The sequence below is a fragment of the Rhinopithecus bieti genome, unplaced genomic scaffold (genome assembly GCF_001698545.2).
Source record: "Rhinopithecus bieti isolate Rb0 unplaced genomic scaffold, ASM169854v2 scaffold_16234, whole genome shotgun sequence".
Taxonomy (NCBI): Eukaryota; Metazoa; Chordata; class Mammalia; order Primates; family Cercopithecidae; genus Rhinopithecus; species Rhinopithecus bieti.
The window spans coordinates 1,721,490-1,744,788 of NW_016808946.1; the positions used below are offsets into that span (position 1 = coordinate 1,721,490).

A 23,299-nucleotide genomic window follows, 5' to 3' on the forward strand; every position below is an offset into this window, starting at 1 on the left:
AGCAGTGGCATGACTGTGGCTCTCTGCAGCCTCCAAACTCCTGGGCTCAAGCAATCCCCCCAATCCTCCCATCTCAGCCTCCTGAGTAGCTAGGATTACAGGTGCATGCCACCACGCTTGGCTAATTTTTTATTTTTGTAGAGATAGAGTCTCGCTAGGTTGCCCAGGCAGGTCTTGAACTCTTGGCCTCAAGTGATTCTCCCAGAGTGCTGAGATTACAGGCAGGAGCCACCATGCACAGACTGTAAACCAAATTTTAAATGGCTGTTTAAGATTTACTATTTAGGTCGGGCACAGTGGCTCATGCCTGTAATCCCAGCACTTTGGGAGGCTGAGGTGGGTGGATTGCAAGGTCAGGAGATCGACACCATCCTGGCTAACATGGTGAAACCCTGTCTCTACTAAAAGTACAAAAATTTGGCCGGGTGTGGTGGCACACACCTGTAATCCCAGCCACTTGGGAGGCTGAGGCAGGAGAATGGCTTGAACCCAAGAGGCAGAGGTTGTGGCAAGCCGAGATCGTGCCACTGCATTCCAGCCTGGGCAACAGAGCAACACTCCATCTCAAAAAAAAAAAAAAAAAAAAGATTTACTATTTAAAACGATATATTTTTTGGCGGGATTGAGGGATGAGAAATTACCTGATGGGTATGATGTACACTATTATTCAGGTGATGGTCCTACTAAAAGCCCAGACTTCACCACTATGCAACATATCCATGTGACAAATCTGCACTTGTACCCCAAAATCTATAAAAAATTTTAAAAATTAAAAAAAAAAAATGGTGATGACTCATGCCTATAAATCACAGCACTTTGGGAGGCTGAGGCAGGACGACTGCTCGAGTTCAGGAGTTTGAGATCAGCCTGGGCAACACAGTGAGATCTCATCTTCACAAAAAATAAAATTAGCTGGGCCTGGTGCATGTCTGCAGTCCCAGCTCCTCAGGAGGCTGATGTGGAGGATCACTTTGAGCCCAGGAGGTTGAGGCTGCAGTGAGCCGAGATTGTGCCACTGTACTCCAGCTCGGGCAGCAGAGATCCTATTTCAAAACAAAACGAAAACCAGGCGGGGCACAGTGGGTCATGCCTGTAATCCCAGCACTCCAGGAGGCCAAGGCGGGTAGATCACTTGAGGTCAGGAGTTCAAGACCAGCGTGGTCAACATGGTGAAACTCCATCTCTACTAAAATTACAAAAATTAGCCAGGCATGGTGGCGGACGCCTGTAGTCCCAGCTACTTGGGAGGCTGAGGCAGGAGAACTGCTTGAACCCGGGAGGCAGAGGTTGCCGTGAGCCACAATCGTGCCACTGCACTCCAGCCTGAGTGATAGAGCAAGACTCCATCTCAAAAACAAAAACAAACATGAAAACAAAAAAACCAACCAAACAGCAACAAAAAAAGATAAACGTCTAAAGTGATGAATATCCCAATTATCCTGATTTGCTTATTACACATTACATGAATCGAAATATCACATGTACTTTGAAAATATACGTACATCTATTATGTATCAATAAAAAAAATTTTAGCCAAGTGACTCACGCCTATAATCCCAGCACTTTGAAAGGCCAAGGTGAGCAGATCACTTGAGGCCAGGAGTTCAAGACCAGCCTGGCCAACATGGCGAAACACCGTCTCTACTAAAAATACAAAACTTAGCTAGGCGTGGTGGTACAAGCCTGTAATCCCAGCTACTTGGGAGGCTGAGGCAGGAGAATCGCTTGAACCAGGAGGCAGAGGTTGCAGTGAGCCACAATTGTGCCACTGTACTCTAGCCTGAGCAACAGAACAAGACTGTCTCAAAAAAAGAAAAAAAAAATTCTGGCAAATTCTATTTTCCAAAGATGTCTGCAACAGTGGCTCCTGTCCCATACACTCTGTGAGAATATTACTTCTCCTCTATCAAGAGGTGGGTGTCCATGTTTTCTTCCCTTGAGCCTGAGTGCACCTTTGTGGCTGCCTTGAGCAACAGAGTCAGGCAAAAGTGACTCTTCATGACTTCCAAGCCTCTTTATGACTTAGGTCATAAAAACACCATGCTCTTCCACTACCTCGTTCTCTTGGGACACTCACTCCTGAAGCCAGTCACCTTCTGTGAGATGGCCCAAGCAACCCATGGAGAGGAACCAAGGCCCCCAGCCAGAGCTGGGTCCCTAGTCGAGAGTCACCTGCGCTTTGCCAGACACACAAGCCAGCCTTGAGTGCGGATCCTCCATCCTGCCCCAGTCAAACCATCTCCACTGACACCATGTGGAGCAGAGGCAAGCTGTCCCAAAAGTCCTCCCAAATTGCAGATTCAGGAGTAAAATAAATAACTTTTATTGTTTCAGACCATTTTTTTTTCTGTCATATTTGTAACAAACAGCAATAATTAGAATACCATTGTTACTGAAAATAGGTTACATTAAACTATTACACAATTGCTTTTAGAGTTATAAGTAACTTTGTAATTAAAATGTTAGACGTAAAGGTACTAGAAAAAGGAATTTGTGGTCTACTAGCAAGGTTAAGATAGATGCTACAGTATGAGCTTGTTGACTTTGTGTTTTTCTTTCTTTGCATCCCACAAAATTAGAAAATTAAAATACCGGCCCCTTGATTATTACTTCTAATAAAAACTAATTTGTGTATATCGTTTTCTATGTGCTGATCTTCTCCACCCACCCTGACGCACTATACCTGGCCATTGGGTTGTAGGCCTGTGCCAGGGCCCAGCAGGAGCGCAGGGAGGGCGATGATGAGTCCTTCAGCAGCTCCAGGCTCAGCCGTCTCAGCCATTCCAGCCAGTCATCTTTGGAGACCCTCCGGGCAGCACCCCAGGCCTGTGATTCCACAGGTGACAATGGAAAACAATCAGCTTCAAGGGCCAATTGAAAAAAGTCCTCATCTATTTAATGATTATTCTACTTTTAGATTTATAAAGTCCATCTTTCATGAAAAAATTCCCCTAGAGTGCAAATACAAAAGACTAATATTTAATTAAAAGCCATAAAGCAAGAGCAGCAACTCCGGAACATACCACACTGTGGAAAAAGCCTGTTTCACAACTTCGTTGTGCTGGACTCTGACTACAGCAAAAGAGAGAGTTCTACAGAACCATAATACATGGGACTGCCACACTTGAGTGCGTTCAACAAAGCCTAATGGGCTCCAGCAGGGCATGAAGGGAGCTGCATCCCCTACATTAGAACACCAAGTCATCTCACAATGAAGAGTCACGCAAGAAGAGGGAAAAGGTTCAGGTTTACACCATAGCGAATCATGTTGCAACCAGGTGAGCAGTGAGCCCAAAGCACGTGGCACTGTGGTAGAACAAGAAAAAAGGGTTGAACAGATTTAATTTCTACTCTATCCCCTCCAACTTCTCTCAAAACTCTGAACTCTCCAGACATCAAGAGTTACTACCAGGGGCAGCTTACGCAGGTGGGTGGAAAGGCTGAGGTTTTGGAGAGGTCAGTACAGTGTAGTGGGCAACAGCCACACTCGACTCGATGGCTTGAGTTCAAATCCCAGTTCTATAACATAATTGGCTCTCTGATCTCTGGCAAGTCACTTAACTCCTCTGTGCCTCAGTTTTCTCATTTGTAAAATGAGGATTATAGTTTCTGCTTCCTGGGGTTTTTAAGTTAATAAATGTAATGAATTTGTAACAGTGCTTGGCACAAAGTTAGTACTATTTGCTTATTTCTCTAAAGTTAGAAACACCTGCCTGGGATCCTGGCTCTGCCACTCAGCAGCTGTTAACATCCTGGGCAAATTACTTGTATTTTGCAGCTGAGCCTCAGAGTGCCTCATCTAGGGATAATGTATCTAAATGACTTAGCTGGAATAAATGAGCAAAAAATGACTGTTATTATTGTCAAAACGACACCTATTTGAACTGGCCTTGCCCTAACTACACTAAATCCCTAACTTTTAAAATACGTTCTTCAAAGATTTTTCCAGCAGGACAGATCAATCCTCCCTAAATGGGGGAAATCATGTAAGTCAGAGCAGAAGGTCTCAAACTTTGGACTAGTGAAGTGGTCCAGTAAGTGAAAAGACCCCATGTGCCATGCCATCAAGGACTCAACCGTCACCTTCCTGGGATATACTAGAGATCTGCTGTTGCTTCTAAAGAGTTACTGATGAATAGAATTAAACAAACTATCACTTTATGTCAAAAACTGAAGTAGAAATATTACAAGACACAAACTAAATAATACCACTGACCATACAATGAGAACCCCTGAATGAGAAGGAAGAGGGGACTAGAGACCAAAGACTTGACTTGACTTTTAGACCTTTTTCTGTTGAGCAAAATGGGAACATCCAGTCCTTTCCTGCCCGCAGATATCTGGCTTCTTCCCTACAAGATGGGTTTGTGTGTAGCTGTATTATATTATATAGCAATTGTTAAAAGCTGGACATAACCAAGGAAGTATTACTAGTTTCTTTTTCCCTCTAATGAAATGGTTGGGCCTGGGTAAGGCAGAGACAATTCAACACAGTGGTTAAGAGAGTGGGCTCTGGAGTCATGCTATCTAGCTCAAATCCCAGCTCCATCATTGACGCTAGTTGACACTGGGCAAATTACTTAACCTGTCAGTGCCTCACAGTCCACATCTATAGAGTGGGACAGCAATGACAGCACCTAACTCATGGGGTTATCATGAAGATTAAATGAGTTAATATAAAGTGTTCCACCACAGTGCTCGACACATGGAAAGCACTCAATAAATGTTAGTTGTTACTATTACTTGATAAATGGCAGTAAATATGTTTTCAAAAAAATCATAGCTTAATTTATCAACTAGGCCAAGTCCCCCATGTGGCTCTTTCCCCCTGCTCTGTAAAACATTATCATCTCTCAATTCTCTGGGTTAGGCCAAGACCCCCATGTGGCCCTTTCCTCCTGCTCTGTAAAACATTATCACCTCTCAATTCTCTGGGTTCTATAATAACTGTGTAAACACGAGCTGCTTCCTCTTGCCATCCACCCACTGCTGATCACCTCATCTGGTGATGCTGGTGCCTGTTCATAGAATGCCAGCTTACTCATGGTGAAGGTAAGCCCAAACAGATTATCATAAGACAGACAGTAAAGCTGCTGAAAATTCTGGAAGGCGTTCTAGAGGTATATATAAATGGTTTTATGTTTTCTGTATCACATAAATCCTGTATTATCATAACCAATAAAATGGTGACTGAGGTGGCAAATTGTTACTCTGAAAGTTGGTTAAGACTGATAAATATACCAATCCCTACTTATTATTACGTGACTATAAGGAGGCACAATTTACTTCTGAACAGTGAGTTCTGCTGCCCTTTTTTTTTTTTTTTTTTTNAACACGAGCTGCTTCCTCTTGCCATCCACCCACTGCTGATCACCTCATCTGGTGATGCTGGTGCCTGTTCATAGAATGCCAGCTTACTCATGGTGAAGGTAAGCCCAAACAGATTATCATAAGACAGACAGTAAAGCTGCTGAAAATTCTGGAAGGCGTTCTAGAGGTATATATAAATGGTTTTTATGTTTTCTGTATCACATAAATCCTGTATTATCATAACCAATAAAATGGTGACTGAGGTGGCAAATTGTTACTCTGAAAGTTGGTTAAGACTGATAAATATACCCATCCCTACTTATTATTACGTGACTATAAGGAGGCACAATTTACTTCTGAACAGTGAGTTCTGCTGCCCTTTTTTTTTTTTTTTTTTTTGGTGAGACAGGGTCTTGCTCTGTTGCCTGTGCTGGAGAGGTGAAGTGGTATGATCACTGCTTACTGCAGCCTTGACCTCCCAGACTCAAGAGATCCACCCACCTTAGCCTCCTGAGTAGCTGGGACAACAGGCATGCACCACCAAGCCCAGCTAATTTTTGTATTTTTTGTAGAGGGGGATTTTGCCATGTTGCCCCAGCTGGTCTTGAACTCTTGGGCTCGAGTAATCCTCCTGCCTTGGCTTCCCAAAGTGTTGGAATTACAAGCATGAGCCACTGCACCTGGCCCCCTACCTCCTCTTTTTTTTTTTTTTAAAGAGAATCTTGCTCTGTCGTCTCGGCTGGAGTGCAGTGGTGCAATCATGGCTCACTGCACCCTGGAACTCATGGGCTCAAGTGAACCTCCTGCCTCAGTCTCCCAAGTAGCTGGGACTATAGGCAGGTGCTACTCTGCCCAGCTAATTTTTAAATTTTTTTCAATTCCTTTTTTTTTTTTTGAGACAGGGTCTTACTCTGTTGCCCAGGTTGGAGTTAATTTTTTTCATTTTTTTTTCATTTTTCATTTTTGTTACAGAGATGGTGTTTTCCTATGTTGCCCAGGCTGGTCTCAAACTCCTGCTTCAAGTGACTCTTCAAGTGATTCTGGCCTGCCAAATTACTGGGATTACAGGCATGACCACCACGCCCAGCTCTCACAATTTACTTTCCAATGAACTAGATCTGAGAGGCAGCTGCAGAGGATTTTGTCCAGAGTTTTGAACTTGATCTACTTTCTCAGGTGAGATAAATTAAGAGTCTTTCTTTTGTCTATCTGGCAAGATTATGCTTATTTTTTCCAAGTCTGGGTAGAAAGCAAAACTTCCTGGAAGCAAACTAGATTAGTGAGGAATTTCCTAAAACAGAGAGAACAAAGCTCTAAAGCAGGGTGGACAGCTGCCTGGTTGGAAGGACATTCTGAACCTAGTCAGGATGAAAACATCTGGGTGGAAATGTACATTTGGCCTCCTGCCTGGCCCCTCCCTCCAGTGTGAGGTGTCAGTAGGGTGTCCTCAATGACTGCCTGGGAATGCCAGGTGATTGATAATCTTTTTCTTCCTCCTAAAGTCTCAGATTAGCAGTTACAAAATCCCCAAAGGGAAAGCAACATCACTCCTGACCAAGGAATATTTTACTACCTCCATCTTAACCCAGCAAACGTTTCTTAGCAGTAGTCACTTGAAGCTGTTCTTGTGAGTAAAGACTCTGAAACAACAGTAATAAACCCCCAGTGTTCCAAAGCTGGGCCTGAGCCCGCACACACGCACAAAGAACTGCGTTCAAATCTTCATGTGCTTTGCCAAAAGAAGTGAACAAGTCATCTAGGACAATCTTGCCCAGTTCTTCATCTCTATCTGCTGCTGCACATGGAGTGAGCTGGCTAATAGATGAAAAATAACACTGAAATCGAAACTGGAAGTTGCTTACAGTCACCAGAAACATGAAGAACTAATGCAAAATGTGGAAAATACTCGATGTGGTATATTTATTTAAAAGTCGGTGAAGTAGGCCGGGCGCGGTGGCTCAAGCCTGTAATCCCAGCACTTTGGGAGGCCGAGACGGGCGGATCACGAGATCAGGAGATCGAGACCATCCTGGCTAATACGGTGAAACCCCGTCTCTACTAAAAAATACAAAAAAATAGCCGGGCGAGGTGGCGGGCGCCTGTAGTCCCAGCTACTTGGGAGGCTGAGGCAGGAGAATGGCATAAACCCGGGGGGCGGAGCTTGCAGTGAGCTGAGATCTGGCCACTGCACTCTAGCCTGGGTGACAGAGCGAGACTCTGTCTCAAACAAACAAAAAAAAAAAGTCGGTGAAGTAATTATGATTATTCTGCTCTGATTCACTAGAGATGCTTTGAAACTGCCTGTTTTTAGGTGGATGGCTGGAGGCATACATGGTGAAAAGCTGGTATCTTAGGCTTTGGCCAGCAGAGATAATTCAGTAATCACTTGGAAAGATCTAAAACCTCACTACTCAAGGTATGGTCCACGGGCCTGCACCATCACATTAGCTAGCAGCTTGTCAGAAATGTAGAGTATCAGGCCCCAAATCAGACTGCCAACATCAGAATAAGCATTTTTACAAGATTCCCAGCAACTGGTAAGCCCAATGAGTTTGAGAAGTTTGAAAAGCACTGTTTTAAAGCGCCTTCATCAGCCTCACTGCCAACTAGGGGGCTCACTAGCTTTGTTCCCTTAATGTAAAAAATGAGAATGTATTTGCAACAAAAGGTTCTACCATTCATATTCCAAGGGAGCACAAAAGGACATTTCGTTCTCTACTTTTTCTCTATTCAAAACAAAATTACAATTCAGACACCTGTAAAAAGACAAAATGATCTAAGTTCATGGTATCTAGATTTCTGGAAACAACACCTGGGCCGGTTTTTGGTTGGTTTAAACAGCTGAAAGTTTTGAGTAAGTGAGAAGAGCAGAGCTCTCCTTTCCCAGTCCCCTGAAACAATGGACTTACCTTTTGGAGATTGATGGTGCTGACGTGCAGTTTCTTCATGGGTCCTGTTTCCACTGGTCCACTAGCCAATGCATCCCCTTGGCCACTCCTAAGCATTCGATGCTGGTAAATCAAAGGATCCTCCTCTTCATCAGCAAGTGTGTATCCCTGCAACCAGAGATTTATAGGAAACCCCTACAACTCTACTAGATGCTTCTGGTTTAGGAAATATCCTTATATTTTGGGAGGTGCAGACCTGGTAGAGCCAGGATTTCAATAAGAAGTAAAAAGTCGCATGTATGGACAAAATGAACCACAGATGGGCTGACTCCCCAACTGTAGACAGTCTTTGCTAGTCACTCCCAGTTAATGACAAGCACTGACTTAGTAGTACGAGCAAGCAACCATGCAACTAGCAAAGATAAACGATTGTCGGCAATGGGAAAAGCGATAAAAGTGTTTGGAGTAAAGGCAGCAAACAGCCCTCATCCCCTGGCTTTTTAAAACTTTTTAAAAAGAATTATCCATTCATTTATTTATTTGTGCCACTCCCTACCTGCCTATCTATCTAATCTAACCTATTATTTATTTATTTTTTTGAGACAGAGTCTAGCTCTGTCTCCCAGGCTGGAGTGCAGCGGCACAATCTCAGCTCACTGCAATCTCTGCCTCCTGCGTTCAAGCAATTCTCTTGCCTGAGCCTCCTGAGTAGTTGGGACTACAGGTACGCACCACCACGCCTAGCTAATTTTTGTATTTTTAATGGAGATGGGGTTTCGCCATGTTGGCCAGGCTGGTCTCGAACTCCTGACCTCAGGTGATCCTCCTGCCTCAGTCTCTCAGAGTTCTGGGATTACAGGCGTGAGCCACTGTGCCTAGCCTTTGAGATAGGGTCTCACTCTGCCACCCAGGCTGGAGTGCACTGGCGCAATCACAGCTCACAGAAGCCTCAGGTGATCCTCCCACTTCAGCCTCCTCAGTAGCTGGGACCACAGGTATCCGCCATCATGACCAGCTAATTTTTTGTATTTTTTGTACAGACGGAGTTTTACCATGTTGCTCAGGCTGGTCTCAAACTCCTGGGCTCAAGCGATCCACCTGCCTTGGCCTCCCAAGGCATAAACCACCACACCCAGCCCCCTGCCTGTTTTTATACAGCCCAAGAGCTAAGAAGGGTTTTTATACTTTTAAATGGTTGGGGGTAAATAAAAAATCAAAAGAAGACTGATATTTTGCAACACACAGAAATTGAGAGAATCAAATTTAGGTGTCCATAAATAAAGTTTTAGTGGAATGCAGCCAGGCTCATTGTTTACACATCGTGTGTGGCTGCTCGCAGGCTGTAGAGGCAGAGCTGAGGAGTTGCAAAAGAGACCACATAGCCTAGAAAACTGCAAGAAAGTTTGCCAATCCCTAGTTTAGAGCTAAAAAGCTACATAAACTCCCATAACCAAGATTACAAGAATATCAAGTAGTAAAGACAACAGGGACTTCAGAACAGAAAGGAAGTATAGTTCACCTTGACAATTCTGCAGATGAGCACATCATAGCGCTGATGATTGATTCGGTGTCGCACCAGAACTTTATTCACCATTGGAATGAAAATTTGGTACTGAAACAGGAGGGGGAAGAGATCAGAAACTATCATTTTGGAGAGTGGAAAAAAAGTAGAGGAAAACATATTATACAACTACATTATGACCATTTCTTCTGGGTTTATGACTAGCTCTGTGATATTCAGAAGAATCCTTCTTCCCATCTCCTGCCATAATCCTAGTCTAAGTCCCCATCATCTGGTTTATGATGGTGGCCTCTTGAGACATCTTGCTTCTGCCCTTGCCCCCACAGCCTATTTTCCCACATGGCATTGACAGTTATCATTTAAAAATATTAAGTCAGATCTTATTTTTCCTGTGTTCAAAGTCCACCAAAAACTTCCAGTCTTGCTCAGAGTAAAAGCTGAAGTACTTACAATGGCCCACAATGGTGATCTGCATATTTTAGTGGGCATCAGAATCACCTGGACAGCTCATGAAACCAGAGATTGCTGGGCTTCACAGTTAGAGCATCTGATTTAGCAGGTCTCAGGTGAGATGAGGTCTTGCTGTTGCCCAGGCTGGAGTGCAATGGCACAATTATGGGGGTCACTGCAGTCTGGAACTCCTGGGCTCAAGTGATCCCTCTGCCTTAGCCTCCTGAGTAGCTGGGACTACAGGCACATGTCCCTATGCCTGGCTAATTAAAAAATTTTTTTTTGTGGAGACAGGGTCTTGCTACATCTGGAGCTGGTCTCCAACTCCTGATCTCAAGCAATCCTCTTGCCTCAGCATACCACATTGCTGGAATGAGGGGTGTGAGTCACTGTGCCTAGCTCAAGAATCTGCATTTCTAACAAGTTCTCAGGTATGTAGATACTGATATTGCTTGTCCAGGAATTATACTTTGAGAGCCACAGGCCTACAAATCTAGTCTCTACTATTCTGCCTTATCTCTGTCACCTTAACTCCAAGCACTTCCCCGTTGCTCGCTCCTCTGAGGTCACACTGCTCTCCTGCTGTGCCCTGAACTCTTTGAGCAAGCTGCCGCCTCAACCTTAGCACTTGCTATGTCTTCTCCTTGCATCCAATTCTTTGCAACTGAGCCTTTATTTTATCTAGGTCTCTGCTTAAGTGTCAACTGATCAGAGGTCTTCTCTGTCTACCCTAAATAAAGAGCACTTCACTTCAACCCATCACTCTTAAGAAACAAACTGTTTATTTGCTTTGCTTCATTAGGATGGAAGCTCTATGAGAGCAAGGACTTTATTCTTTTTACCCTGTTATCCCCAGAACGGCACTTAGCTCACATAGGTTGCTCAATAAATGTTTGCTGAACACATGAAAAAAAAAAAAAAGCAAATAATTCCATGTTCTCTGATGGTGGCTGGCATCAGACAAAGTATGAGTGGCTCACAGACAGTCTTCTTTCCAAATAAGGCAGAAGAGCACCTATCTGTCCAGACTCCCATCTTACCTTCTTCCCTAGTTGAAAAACAAGTGAAGATAGCGTGTCCATGGCTGTGGAGCGCAGTTCTGGGCTCTGGTCCAGTGTTCGAACAATAGGGTGAATGATCCGGGAGGCATAATCAGTGAAATCCAGGGACTCCGTCAGGCGGTCCACAGTCTCTAGCGCTGCCCTACAACAATGGCTAACATACAGTAACTGCTAACATACAATCTCCAAGGAAGAGACGTGACTGAGGGTGAGCTTAACAATCAGCACAAAAGGGATGGGAATGAATGGCTTCTAAGGTATTTTGGATGACATGGATCCAACATTTATTCCAATGGGATAGGGACAGTTAAGATTTCCATAAACCTGGGATATTTCTAGACTAAAATAATGCGAGTTGAAATAACAAAAAAATAGAAAGATGGCCTGGGAACTTAAGAAACAAACATTTTCAACAAAACATTAAAAGCTTAATGATTGCTAATCCAAAAGGGGAGGTGCTCACTTTCGAGATGGCAGTGGAGCTTCAGGGGCATCAAACAACTTCACAATAGGAGGCAGCAGTAAATGTAGGTAGTCATCCAGGTTGGCGCCAAACAGCTGGATTGCAGCCAATAACTGCAAAAGGGAGCAAAAGCATGGTGATGAATAGTCAGGTCCCAAGTATCTAAGGACACGCAGCAGGTGGTGGTACGGATAATTCAAAGTTCTGAGGGGACTGGGAAAAGCCTTTATTAAATGGCCTTGAACTATATCCTTTTGGTAGCACTTTCTCCCCCTCATTTTATTTGCTTACATATTACTTTGCTTTCTCTGTGCTTATTTGAGTTGATAAGGAACCCACTGCTGGATAATAAAGAAAATTAGTCTGGGATAAAACATTTGCCAAGATTAATCTATTGAAAGACATAAGGATAATCAAGAGAGGATTATAGACATTCTGTAAACTGCACACATTGGGTATTAGTATTCTTGGGATTCTGTCTTATGGAGTGGGCATCAATCTGTCACTCAGAACGAGGTCTCAGCTTTTAGCTGATCACCCAGGGATTCAGAGGGAAGCAGAAAATCTCTCTGGAAGATGACATAGGCTACTCACCTTGATAGAGACGATGCGGCCTGGGCTGTTGTCATGCATGAAGACACGCAACATGTGTGGGATCAGCTGGGGCAGGTAGAGCTTAAATTCACCCCCAAGAGCTACCACAATTTGCTCAATGAGAAGAATGATCGTGCTCTGAATTGACGTGTTCATGACCCAGAATTCCTACAAAGAGAGAAAAGTTAGAGGAGCTGAGTCAGGTCCCTTTCTGTTGATATATGAACCAAGGAATCAAGATGGCCAGAAAAGCAAAACTGTAGTGAGCATGGTCTGTGCCGAGATCAAGTCCTCACTCCCCTCCTCCCGCTGGGCCCTTCTTGTGTCTTGTGTTGCAGCCATACTGGACAAACTCAATTGCATTTCCCCAGATGCAGGAGGCTACCTGAGTCCTCTGGGCTTTGCTCATGCTGCTTCCTCTGCCTAGAATCCCACTTCTTGCTCAGCTACGCCCTGTCTTTCTAGACCTGGCTCTAGCCTCACTTCTCCCACGCAGGCTTTCTTCTCCATGATCCACTTGGATTCTTCGCACTCCCTTCGATAGCGATAGCAGTTGTAAGACTTCCTTTGCTTTGCCATCCTCCCTCTAGATTGTAGGCTACTGAAGGACAAGAAACCTCTATCTCTGTATCCCCAGAATCTATCAATCAGAGCATCTGGAATATTCTAGAATGAACAGATTACTAAGTCACTCGAAAAGCTCTGAAGTGGTCCAGGGTGGACGTGGACCTTACTTTGGTATCACCTGATCTCTACCAGAGGGTGACTCCAGGATTACAAAGATTTCCGGGCTTTTCTGGATTTAGATTTTGCTATTAATAGATAGCATCTGACATCTGTCCCCTCCCAAAAATCTATCCATCAGGCCTGAACAATGCCACAAAATGAGCCCCTTTCTACACCCACATGGTTATTTTCCACACAAGTTACTAAAATAAAAACTTGGCCACCTGGCCACAGATCCTGCCTCAGTGTTGCAAAGCAAATTAGTCCAAGCCTCTAACTCCAGGAAAAGCTATTATTTCAAATCAACTCAAAAAGACAGCTGCCTATCACCATCTTTAAGAGTTCTGGAGTAGGAGATTTAATGGTAACAGAAACCCTACTAATCATGGCAACACATGAATGTTAATATTCTTGCAGCCTCTAAATAGTTCAAAGTAGAAGTCCATAAAACAATAATTCCTCAGACGAAAGGCTTTATAGAGAGATACAGTATTTTATTTAAAAGGTATCTTAAAAGCATAATGGTTTAGAAAGTAAAACCATACTAGAAGATGCTGGTAAAACTTCCTTTCTCTCTACTTGGAGAGAAGTATTCTCTCTGAAAGAGCTGTGTTTTCTAGGTTAAAAATGTTGCCAAAGAAACACCACAGATTTCAGAGCCTCCAGAGTTTGTCTGATGTTCATTCACTTGAACCCCACTCTGCCTTCTTTAGAGAAGGCCCACCTACCTCCCAGCTGCATTATCATCAGCTCCTCAAAGGGGCTTCTCTACCTCAAAGAAGAGAGGCAGCCTGCCAAGGGATGTCAGCTGGATCACTGTTCACAAAGACTATTTTCTTCCCAGGCTCGGGGGAGCTCATTAAAATGCTCAGAATCAACAGTCATAGGAAGAGCCCCCGCTGCACCTTCTCTATCTGGGGTGAAATGGAAGCTGCATTTTGCAGGTGTGAGGCTCCCTGCCTCACTTCCCTGTGTTTTGGTCATCAACATGTTATGACTATAATATGGTCATATTGTATCCTTGTTTAGCCTTCTTGAGGGGATTAAGTCACAGATTACTACATCCTCCTCCCATGAGGACACTGCTTCTTCCCTTGCCCCTCCTCCCACTAAGACGAGCCACTGGCCTCTTTAGTATTCTGCCTAAATCTTCCTTGTACAGAGGCTTCTGTGGTAGGAGTCAGGAAATAGAGCAGCTTTTAATTATTTATACATGTAGGGAGGTTTATCAGTTCTGAGACCCAGGTGTTGGGAAGTTCCATTTGAAACCAGCCATTTTGATTTTAGTCCTGCTGTTTCCTCCAAACTAACTACAAAGGTCTGGTGTGAAAGAACAGAAATCTTCCAATTCTTTGAGGACATGCTATCCCTGCAAAGCAACCTTCCTCTCAGAGACATTTAAATTATATAGAACAGAAGGAAAAATGATATTGCCAATGGGGTGTCTTCTGGCACCTACTTAATCCATGTTATAAAATCCTGGGACCTCAGCCTTTTCTCATGTGCCACTGCAGTCAAAAGGTGGTATGTATGGTTTTGGAGGTAGCAGGGTAAAGCATCACCTTGTTCCTTGGTGCCCAACACATGTCAGTCATATTTAACAGCCCTAAGAAAACCCAACCCCCAATCCCTTCATGGTTTATGAGCAGTAACGAAGAGGGCGTTCATGAGAATAGAAAAGCACCGTTGTGATATTAAAGTGAAATTGCTTTGTTGTCTGTGAGGCAAATAACCCAAGAGTCTATTTCTGGCAGAACAATTACTTCAGGATTTCTCTTCGGCCTTTGTGCCCTGTAGTTTTATACCTGGGAACCTGGAGCAACAGCCCTTCCTCCCCCTCAATATCCAGTGGGCTTTGTTCCATTTCCTGTACTAAGGCTGTAACAGCTCTACAAAGATCCATGAAAAAAATGTCTGTCATTTAAACTTGCTTCTGAGCTTTCCTCAACCCAAACATGGAAGAGGCCAAAGCATTAACTTCTACTCACTCTCATGAGGGTGACTATTTCATCCATATAAGGTCTGATGTGGCTCTTCACAAAGGACACCAACATTCCCAGCTGCTGGAACAAAAACTGAAATGGACAAGAGGTCAACCAGTTGGTATCATGAAGGACACTGAACCCCCAGGCTTACCTTAAGTTCATGTGAACAAATAAAGACAACTATGGAATGGGTTTTCACACTATACCATCTACTGAGAATATATTTCAAAGACCCAAGTTTGGCTAGGTTTGGAGGCTCAGTGCTTTGGGAGGCTGAGGTGGGAGGACTGCTTGAGGCCAAGATTTCAGTAACAGCCTGGGCAACATGGCGAGATCCTGTCTCTACAAAAAAATACAAAAAATTAGGTGGGCACTTGCCTGTAGTTCTAGTTACAATGGATGCTAAGGTGGGAGAAACGCTTGAGCCCAGAAGTTCAAGGCTGTAGTGAGCTATGCACGTGCCACTGGACTCTTCAGAGTGCAGGGTGACAGGGTGAGAGCCTGTCTCTCAAAAAAAAAAAAAAAAAGACACAAACTTAAATGGTGATGGTGGTGGGAACTCAAAACAATTATCAGGGGCTTTTACACACCAGGCGAGCCAGTTACTGCATAGCAGGGTCTTTGTAACCCTCATTTAACCTCCCTGTGCCCAGGCTTTTCCATGGGAAAATGGAGATAATACTTAACCTCACAGACTTCTAAGGCTTAAACGGGATAATTCATGTCAAGCACTAGAACAGGGACGTGAATACTGTTCAGTACTCAATGAATATCTGTTATCATTGAAGGATTTCTGGAATCACTAAACTTAAAAATAAACCTGAAAGTTTTTACCAACTGTAAATGTACCTTTTGTTTATTTGGCTCTAATTAATTACCACTCACTTCCTAAACTAAATACAGCTAACTCCTGATTATGGGTATTGTAGCTCATTTACAGTAATTAACTCATTACTTAGGTCTTAATTAATTAACTATGTCTCTGAGAGATTATGAGCCAAAATAGCAAGCAAACTGGGGTAGGGATAGGATGAGGGGATTCTACTTAAGTCAGTACCTTTTAGGTGTAGGAAGAAAAGACATCCACTAAATAAAGTTGGGAATAAGGAAGGTGTGAGTAAAGAAAATCTCAACTACTTTCCAGGTTAAAGATTTGTCTTCAAAATGTAGGTTTTATTTTGTTATGATCTTCAGATAGTATTACACGCCAGTAATAAGTAGCAAATGATATTTGACACCCCTTCCCGCCATTTTTTTTTTGGAGACAGAGTCTCGCTCTGTTGCCCAGGCTGGAGTACAGTGGTGTGATCTTGGCTGCAAGCTCCGCCTCCCGGGTTCAAGCCATTCTCCTGCCTTAGCCTCTCAAGTAGCTGGGAATACGGGCACCTGCCAAAAATGCCCCGCTAATTTTTTTTTTTTTTTTTTGAGTAGAGACAGAGTTTCACCATGTTAGCCAGGATGGTCTTGCTCTCCTGACCTTGCCCTCCCCAAGTGCTGGGATTACAGGCATGAGCCACGGTGTCCGACCCCCTTCCCCAAATTCTTACAGCTTTCTCTGCCTTTGCTTCTCTCCATTAACAAGCGTAACTTAGAAAATGAACACATATGTTTTCACTCCTATCCACATGCAAGTCAGGTAAGTTGGGATAAATAAAAAGCATTACTTAAAAAAAAAAAGTGTTATTTCAAACAGTGAGTAATGGACTTATAGTACTCATTACCCAAAGAGGCAGGATCAATAGGACATACAGGATTGGGCTCAAAGAAGAGTCTGAACATATTTCCTAATGATAAATTTGACTTCCAAGGTGATTACAGCCTGGTCACCACGTGGCACACATTTGACTCAGTAGACTCATTTCTACCTATCTCCTGGTCCCCGCCATCCCCTAAGTTGAATCACTATAGTTTTGTAGTGATTCCCTATATAAATATGTATAGTGGTCCCTATACAAATATATTATTACAGGCCTGGCATGGTGGCTCACGCCTGTAATCCCAGCACGCTGGGAGGCCGAGGTGGGCAGATCACAAGGTCAGGAGTTTGAGACCAGCCTGGCCAACATGGTGAAACCTCATCTCTATTAAAAATACAAAATTTAGCTGGGCATGGTGGCACGCACCTGTAATCCCAGCTACTCGGGAGGCTGAGGCAGGAGAACTGCTTGAACCCAGAAGACGGAGGCTGCAGTGAGCCAAGATCACACCACTGCATTCCAGCCTGGGCAGCAGAGTGAGATTCTATCTCGAAAAGATAAAGCCTGAAAGTAGAAAACCTAAGCTGGAGGAAAACAGGCCAATAGAGATGGCGGGAAGGTCAGAGAAAACTGAGAGACAGAAACAGGAAACAAGCTTCCTGGTCCTTGGTGCCATTTTATTAGGCACAATTAGGGAGCACTTGGGTGGCTGATTCATAAGAAGTAGCTGCCCAAGGGATATGGACAGGCAAGCACCTCAATGCTGAGGAGAGAGCTAGAGGAGCTGCCTCTTCTCCCTTTGCCTTTCACAAGCATTCTTTTTTTCCTTGGAATATGAGTATTTTAAGAGAACAGTTTTGCTCCTGAAAATATGATGCACTAGATTTCCTCCCAAACTCCCCCACTATGATAAGCCTAAAATTAAGGCAAAAAAAAATATAAACATGATTATAAGATTATTAGAACTGAAGTGGCCAGGCACAGTGGCTCATGCCTGTAATCCCAGCACTTTAGGAGGCCAAGGCAGGCAGAACTCCTCGAGCTCAGGAGTTCAAGACCAGCCTGAGGAACATGGTAAAACCTTTTCTCTACCAAAAGTACAAAAAATATATCAGCTGGGCATAGTGGCATGTGTCTGTGGTCCCAGTTGCTTGGAAGGCTGAGGTGGGAGGATTGCTTCAGCCTTAGAGGTGAGGTTACAGTGAGCTGAGACCATGCCACTGCGCTCCAGCCTGGGCAACAAAGTAAGACCCTATTTCAAAAAAAAGAAAAAGAACTGAAGCCTCTCACATAAAGCCAGATTTTCAAAGAGCTACATATTAAGATAAATAGTGAGTTAAAAAAAAAAATCTGTCCACTGGTAAAAGGAGATAAAGAAATTTGCCAGTTGTGATGTGGGGTCTAGGCAGAAAAATGCCTCCCCTAAGAGTTCATAATTTCAGGCATCTATTGTATGGGTTTATGGATTTATTTTCACTAACTGTGTGGCCTGGGAAGCTCTAAGCCAAGAAATTAAAGTTCTCCTGGACCACTTGGCAGAAGTAAATGCATATCCTCTCTGGAGAGATGCAAATTTAGAGCAGATTTAACAGTATTGCTCCAGGGAAAGCCGAGTTGAATATGCTGTATGATTCCAAATTATAAAACATGTGAGGAAATAGACCATTACAAGCATGACTTCTCAGAAACAACACAGAATAAGACTTCTATTATATATAATAGAAGTCTATTTATATTTGATAGAAAATTTAGTCTGTTTAGACATCAGTACACTTCCCCCTAAACAGTTTGTGCATATTAATAACTCGATTTTAATCTTTACTTTCAGCCCCAATTTTTTCCTTTGAGGTACAATTTACACACAAGGAAATGCACCAGTCTTAGGGGTACCACTCAACAAATTTTGACAAATGCATGCAGATGTGTAACCTAAACCTCGTCAAGACAAAGAATATTATGCTATCTTCCCAGGAAGTTGGTTTATGTCCCTTCCAGTAAATCCCCACCTTATTCTCTCAAAGGCAACCACTGCTTTGTTTTGTTTTGTTTTGTTTCCTACCATGGATTAGTTTTGCTTGTTTAAGAATTCCATATTGAGTGGCATCGATGGCACGTTTTATTTTGTGTAAGTCTTCTTTCACTGAGCAGGAAGCTTTGGAATTCCTCCATGCTACTGCTGCATGTATTGGCAGGTCCATCCTGTACATTGCTGAGGAGCTTTCTATTGTATAAATATACTGCAGATTGTTGATTCATTCTCTTATTGATTAGTTACTGAGCTTATTCCAATTTGGGACAATTATGAATAAAACTACTAAGTACATTCAAAAAAAAAGGAAAGTTAGTCTGTTTAAAATGCCTAAAAAAAAAGTAGGAATAAGGCTGGGCGCAGTGGCTCACACCTGTAATTCCAGCACTTTGGGAGGCTGAGGTGGCTGGCTTGCTTGGGGACAGGAGTTCAAGACCAGCCTGGGCAACATAGTAAAATCCTGTCTCTATTAAAAATGCAAAAACAAAAAAAATTAGCCGGCGTAGTGGTGCACGCCTGTAGTCCCAGCTACTCGGGAGGCTGAGGCATGAGGATCACTCGAACCTGGAAGGCAGAGGCTGAAGTTAGCCGAGATCGTACCACTGCATTCCAGCCTGGGCAGCAGAGTGAGGGAGGGGAGGGGAGGGGAGGAAAAAAAAATAGAGGGGTATAAGGACAAAATTCCAAAAAAGATAATACATGAGAATTTCTCAGGAACTGATAAGATACCAATCCTCACATTTAGGAAGCCCTCCAAGTCTCAAACAGGATAATCAAAATAAACTCACATCTAGATATATAATAGATAACACTTTAGGATAACAAAACAATGAGAAGTAAAGCCACAGAAAAAATATTATGTAAAAGGGATTCATGATTTCTCAACAGCAACAAAAAGAAGTCAGAAAGTGGGATCATATCTATAGTTGTAGGAGAACCTAGAATCATATTCTTGGCTAAAAAAATTTTTTATTTTAATTTTAAATCTCCAAATGAAGATTTAAAAAGAGGGTGAAATAAAGACTTATTCAGATAAGAACAGTTTATTTCAATGAATGCTCCTAAGGGGAATTTGTACTAGGAAGAAAGAATATGGTTATGGGAGTAAGCTCTAAGAGCGATGAGACATGAAATAATACGTGTGGATGAATATAAACAAACACCACATAAAACGATAATAATGTTCAATAATATGGAGGAAGAGGGCCAAGGAATGCAGTCAGTCTCTAAAACATGCTTGTCCAACTCCTGTTCTAGAAGCTAGAAAAAAGCAAGGAAATCAATTCTCCCCTAGAGCTTCCAGATGGGAACACAGTCCTATCAACACCTTGATTTTAGCCCAGTGAGACCTCATGTCAGAAATATAATCTAGAGAGCTGCAGGATAATAAATCTGTGTTAAGCCACTAAATTTGTGGTAATTTGTCATAGCAGAAATAGGAAATAATATAGGAAGGAAGAAAACGAGGTATAAAGATGGTGCAGAAGCTAGGTGTTGCTGGAAAGATCTTATTTATAGTTCTAGCTCTGGAACTATGTTAATGTCTTATATAACTAAAATAAAAGTTATTTTTTTTATTTTTTGAGATGGAGTCTTCCTCTGTTGCCCAGGCTGAAATGCAGTGGTGCAATCTTGGCTCACTGCAACCTCTGTCTCCCAGGTTCAAGCAATTCTCCTGCCTCAGCCTCCTGAGTAGCTGGGACTACAGGCATGCACCACCATGCCTGGCTAATCTTTGTATTTTTAGTAGAGACAGGGTTTCGTCATGTTGGCCAGGCTGGTCTCAAACTCCTGGCCTCAAGTGATCCCCTCAGCCTCCCAAAGTGCTGGGGCTACAGATGTGAGCCACCACGCTCAGCCTAAATTTTTTGTAAACTCAAGGAAAATTCTAAAAGTTGAAAATAAACAGAAACAAATGAGTTTAACTATAAGCCAAATTGGCTGCACAATCACTCAAGAAGAATATCAAGTGAAGTCTTAAACTACATTTAGTCATCTTATTGTTAACACTAACATTGGCCATTTTCTATTTACATCTATAAAAATACATATGTATGTAATCTCACTAAAAGAAAATCAGAGCTTCTTGGAAATGGCTATGCCCAGGTTTGAGTGAAATATACTTGATATGCTTGGAGTAATTTTTTTCCGCCAGAAAGCAAGAAAGTCTACTGGGCCATGTAAGAAGGACACAACAGCCAGGGTGATCAGGATAATCTGATTGTGAAAAAGATTACTGCCTGCAATGGACAGAAATATTATATATACATATATATAGTGTGTATGTACATATATTCTATATATATAGAAATACTCCATATAGTGAGCTCTGATTTCTTTCAGTGAGATTACATACATATTTTTTTATATACACAAGTAGTAAATGACCAATATTAGTTTTAACAATAAGATGACTAAATGACTTTCACTTGATATTCTTCTTTGAGTGACTGTGCAACCAACTTGGTTTACAGTATAAAGATAAATTACATATATATATATCTTCATGAGTTCATACTGATACTCTAAAGAATAAGGGTAGGATTGGGAGGTGGGAAGGTGCCTGGGTCACCTCTGAAAAGTTGTTAGAGGCTTGACTCCTCATTATACTAAAAAACTGATAACTTGATAAAGGTAAAGAACCATGAATGCATTTTGTTTTTCCTACATGATCTACACTTCAAATTACCTTGGTAGTTGATCATATAAAGTTCTTTTTTAAAATTAAAAATTTTTTTTTTTTTTGAGATAGAGTCTCACTCTGACGCCCAGGCTGGAGTGCAGTGGACCAATCTTGGCTCACTGCAAGCTCTGCCTCCTGGGTTCATGCCATTCTCCTGCCTCAGCCTCCTGAGTAGCTGGGACTACTGGTGCCCGCCACCATGCCTGGCTAATGTTTTGTATTTTCAGTAGAGACGGGGTTTCAACATGTTAGCCAGGATGGTCTCGATCTCCTGACCTTGTGATCCACCCACCTCGGCCTCCCAAAGTGCTGGAATTACAGACGTGAGCCACTATGCTCGGCCTAAAAAATATTTTAAATAAAATGAGATGGGGTCTTGCTATGATGCCCAGGTTGGTCTCACAATCCTGGACTCAAGTAATCCTCTCATCTCAGCCTCCCAAAGTGCTGATATTACAGCTGTGAGCCACCATGCCCAGCCAAGTTCTTTATTTCTAAAGAACTTTCCAGCTAATAAATACAGAAGGAATAATCAAATTAGAAAATCCCCATTTTGGGGCACAGGTTCTCAGGACCTCCTGAGAGATGTGCCATGGGAAAAAAATTTTTTTAATAAAAAAAATACATATAAATAAGAAAATCACCATTTTGCAGTCCCTGATCAAATAATAGCTCTAGGAAATAACTACCAATGAATGCTAAAATGATTAGGAAAAAGGCTGATGGGAAACTTTTTAACAAATGGATCACATGACAATATCTGAACTCACTGATTAGCCTTCACATCACTAGCAGTGGGTCATTTTGAAAGTGTCTGTTTACTAAATGTTGAAATAGGAAGTATACAGTACTGTAATCTATGAAGTATAGGAATAGAGGGAAAAGGTAAATAAATGGTGAAAGAATGATATATATCAACCAAATGCCAGATGAAGACCTTATTTGGATTTTGATTTGAATAAACCAAATTACAATGAATTTTTAAGGCAACTAGGGACACTTGAAGAAGGGTTGGTATTATATAATACTAAGAAATGATTGTTAGCTTTGTAGGTGTCATACTTGTGGTTATATGGAAAAAAGTATGTATTGGTGAAATAGTATGATACCTGTAATTTCTTTTAAAATACTGCAGAAATGTACGTACGTGTGTGGGGGGAAAAGGCGATGCAGGTAAGGGATAAAACGAAATTGACAAAATGCTAGTAATTACTGACGGGTATATGAGAATCTAACATAATAGGTTGTCTAGTTTATTCATGATTGAAATAGTCTATTAGAAAATGTTTACAAAATTAAAGGTGGCCAATGAGTGAAGGCAAAAGATGAAATAAAAAATTAAGGCTCAAACAAATCCAGAAAAAGACAGAAAAGAAAGATAAACAGACAAAGCAGCTGGGCGCGGTGGCTCACGCCTGTAATCCCAGCACTTTCGGAGGCCGAGGCAGGTGGATCATGAGGTCAGGAGATCGAGACCATCCTGGCTAACATGGTGAAACCCTGTCTCTACTAAAAAATACAAAAAATTAGCCAAGCGTTGTGGTGGGTGCCTGTAGTCCCAGCTACTTGGGAGGCTGAGGCAGGAGAATGGCGTGAACCTGGGAGGTGGAGCTTGCAGTGAGCCGAGATTAGGCCACTGCACTCCAGCCTGGGCGACAGAGGGAGCCTCAGTCTCACAAAAACAAACAAACAAAAAAGACAGACAAAGCAGGACAAAAAAGAATGCACTAAGTAAGATGGTGGAAATAAACTCAAATATGGCTAGGTGCGGTGGCTCACACCTGTAATCCCAGCACTTTGGGAGGCCGAGACGGGGGATCACTTGTGGTCAGGAGTTTGAGACCAGCCTAGTGAACATGGTGAAATCCTGTCTCTACTAAAAATACAAAAT

The 23,299-nt window shown here is 42.5% G+C and overlaps 1 protein-coding gene across 4 annotated transcripts in view; it reads right to left on the bottom strand.

The window, feature by feature from the left end:
- Window positions 1–23,299, bottom strand: part of MTOR (mechanistic target of rapamycin kinase) — a 151,146-nt gene that overhangs the window by 90,053 nt on the left and 37,794 nt on the right. For all 4 annotated transcript variants that reach the window (XR_001888334.1, XM_017887986.1, XM_017887985.1 and 1 more), the window contains exons 20-26: window positions 15,003–15,089; window positions 12,289–12,456; window positions 11,695–11,807; window positions 11,211–11,373; window positions 9,718–9,810; window positions 8,220–8,366; window positions 2,684–2,826 (exon numbers count right to left, since the gene is read on the bottom strand). Coding sequence is in view for 3 of the 4 variants with exons in the window: in XM_017887986.1 (XP_017743475.1) it covers window positions 2,684–2,826; window positions 8,220–8,366; window positions 9,718–9,810; window positions 11,211–11,373; window positions 11,695–11,807; window positions 12,289–12,456; window positions 15,003–15,089 (914 nt within the window). In the remaining variant the exon portion in view is untranslated. The remainder of the gene's footprint in view (window positions 1–2,683; window positions 2,827–8,219; window positions 8,367–9,717; window positions 9,811–11,210; window positions 11,374–11,694; window positions 11,808–12,288; window positions 12,457–15,002; window positions 15,090–23,299) is intronic.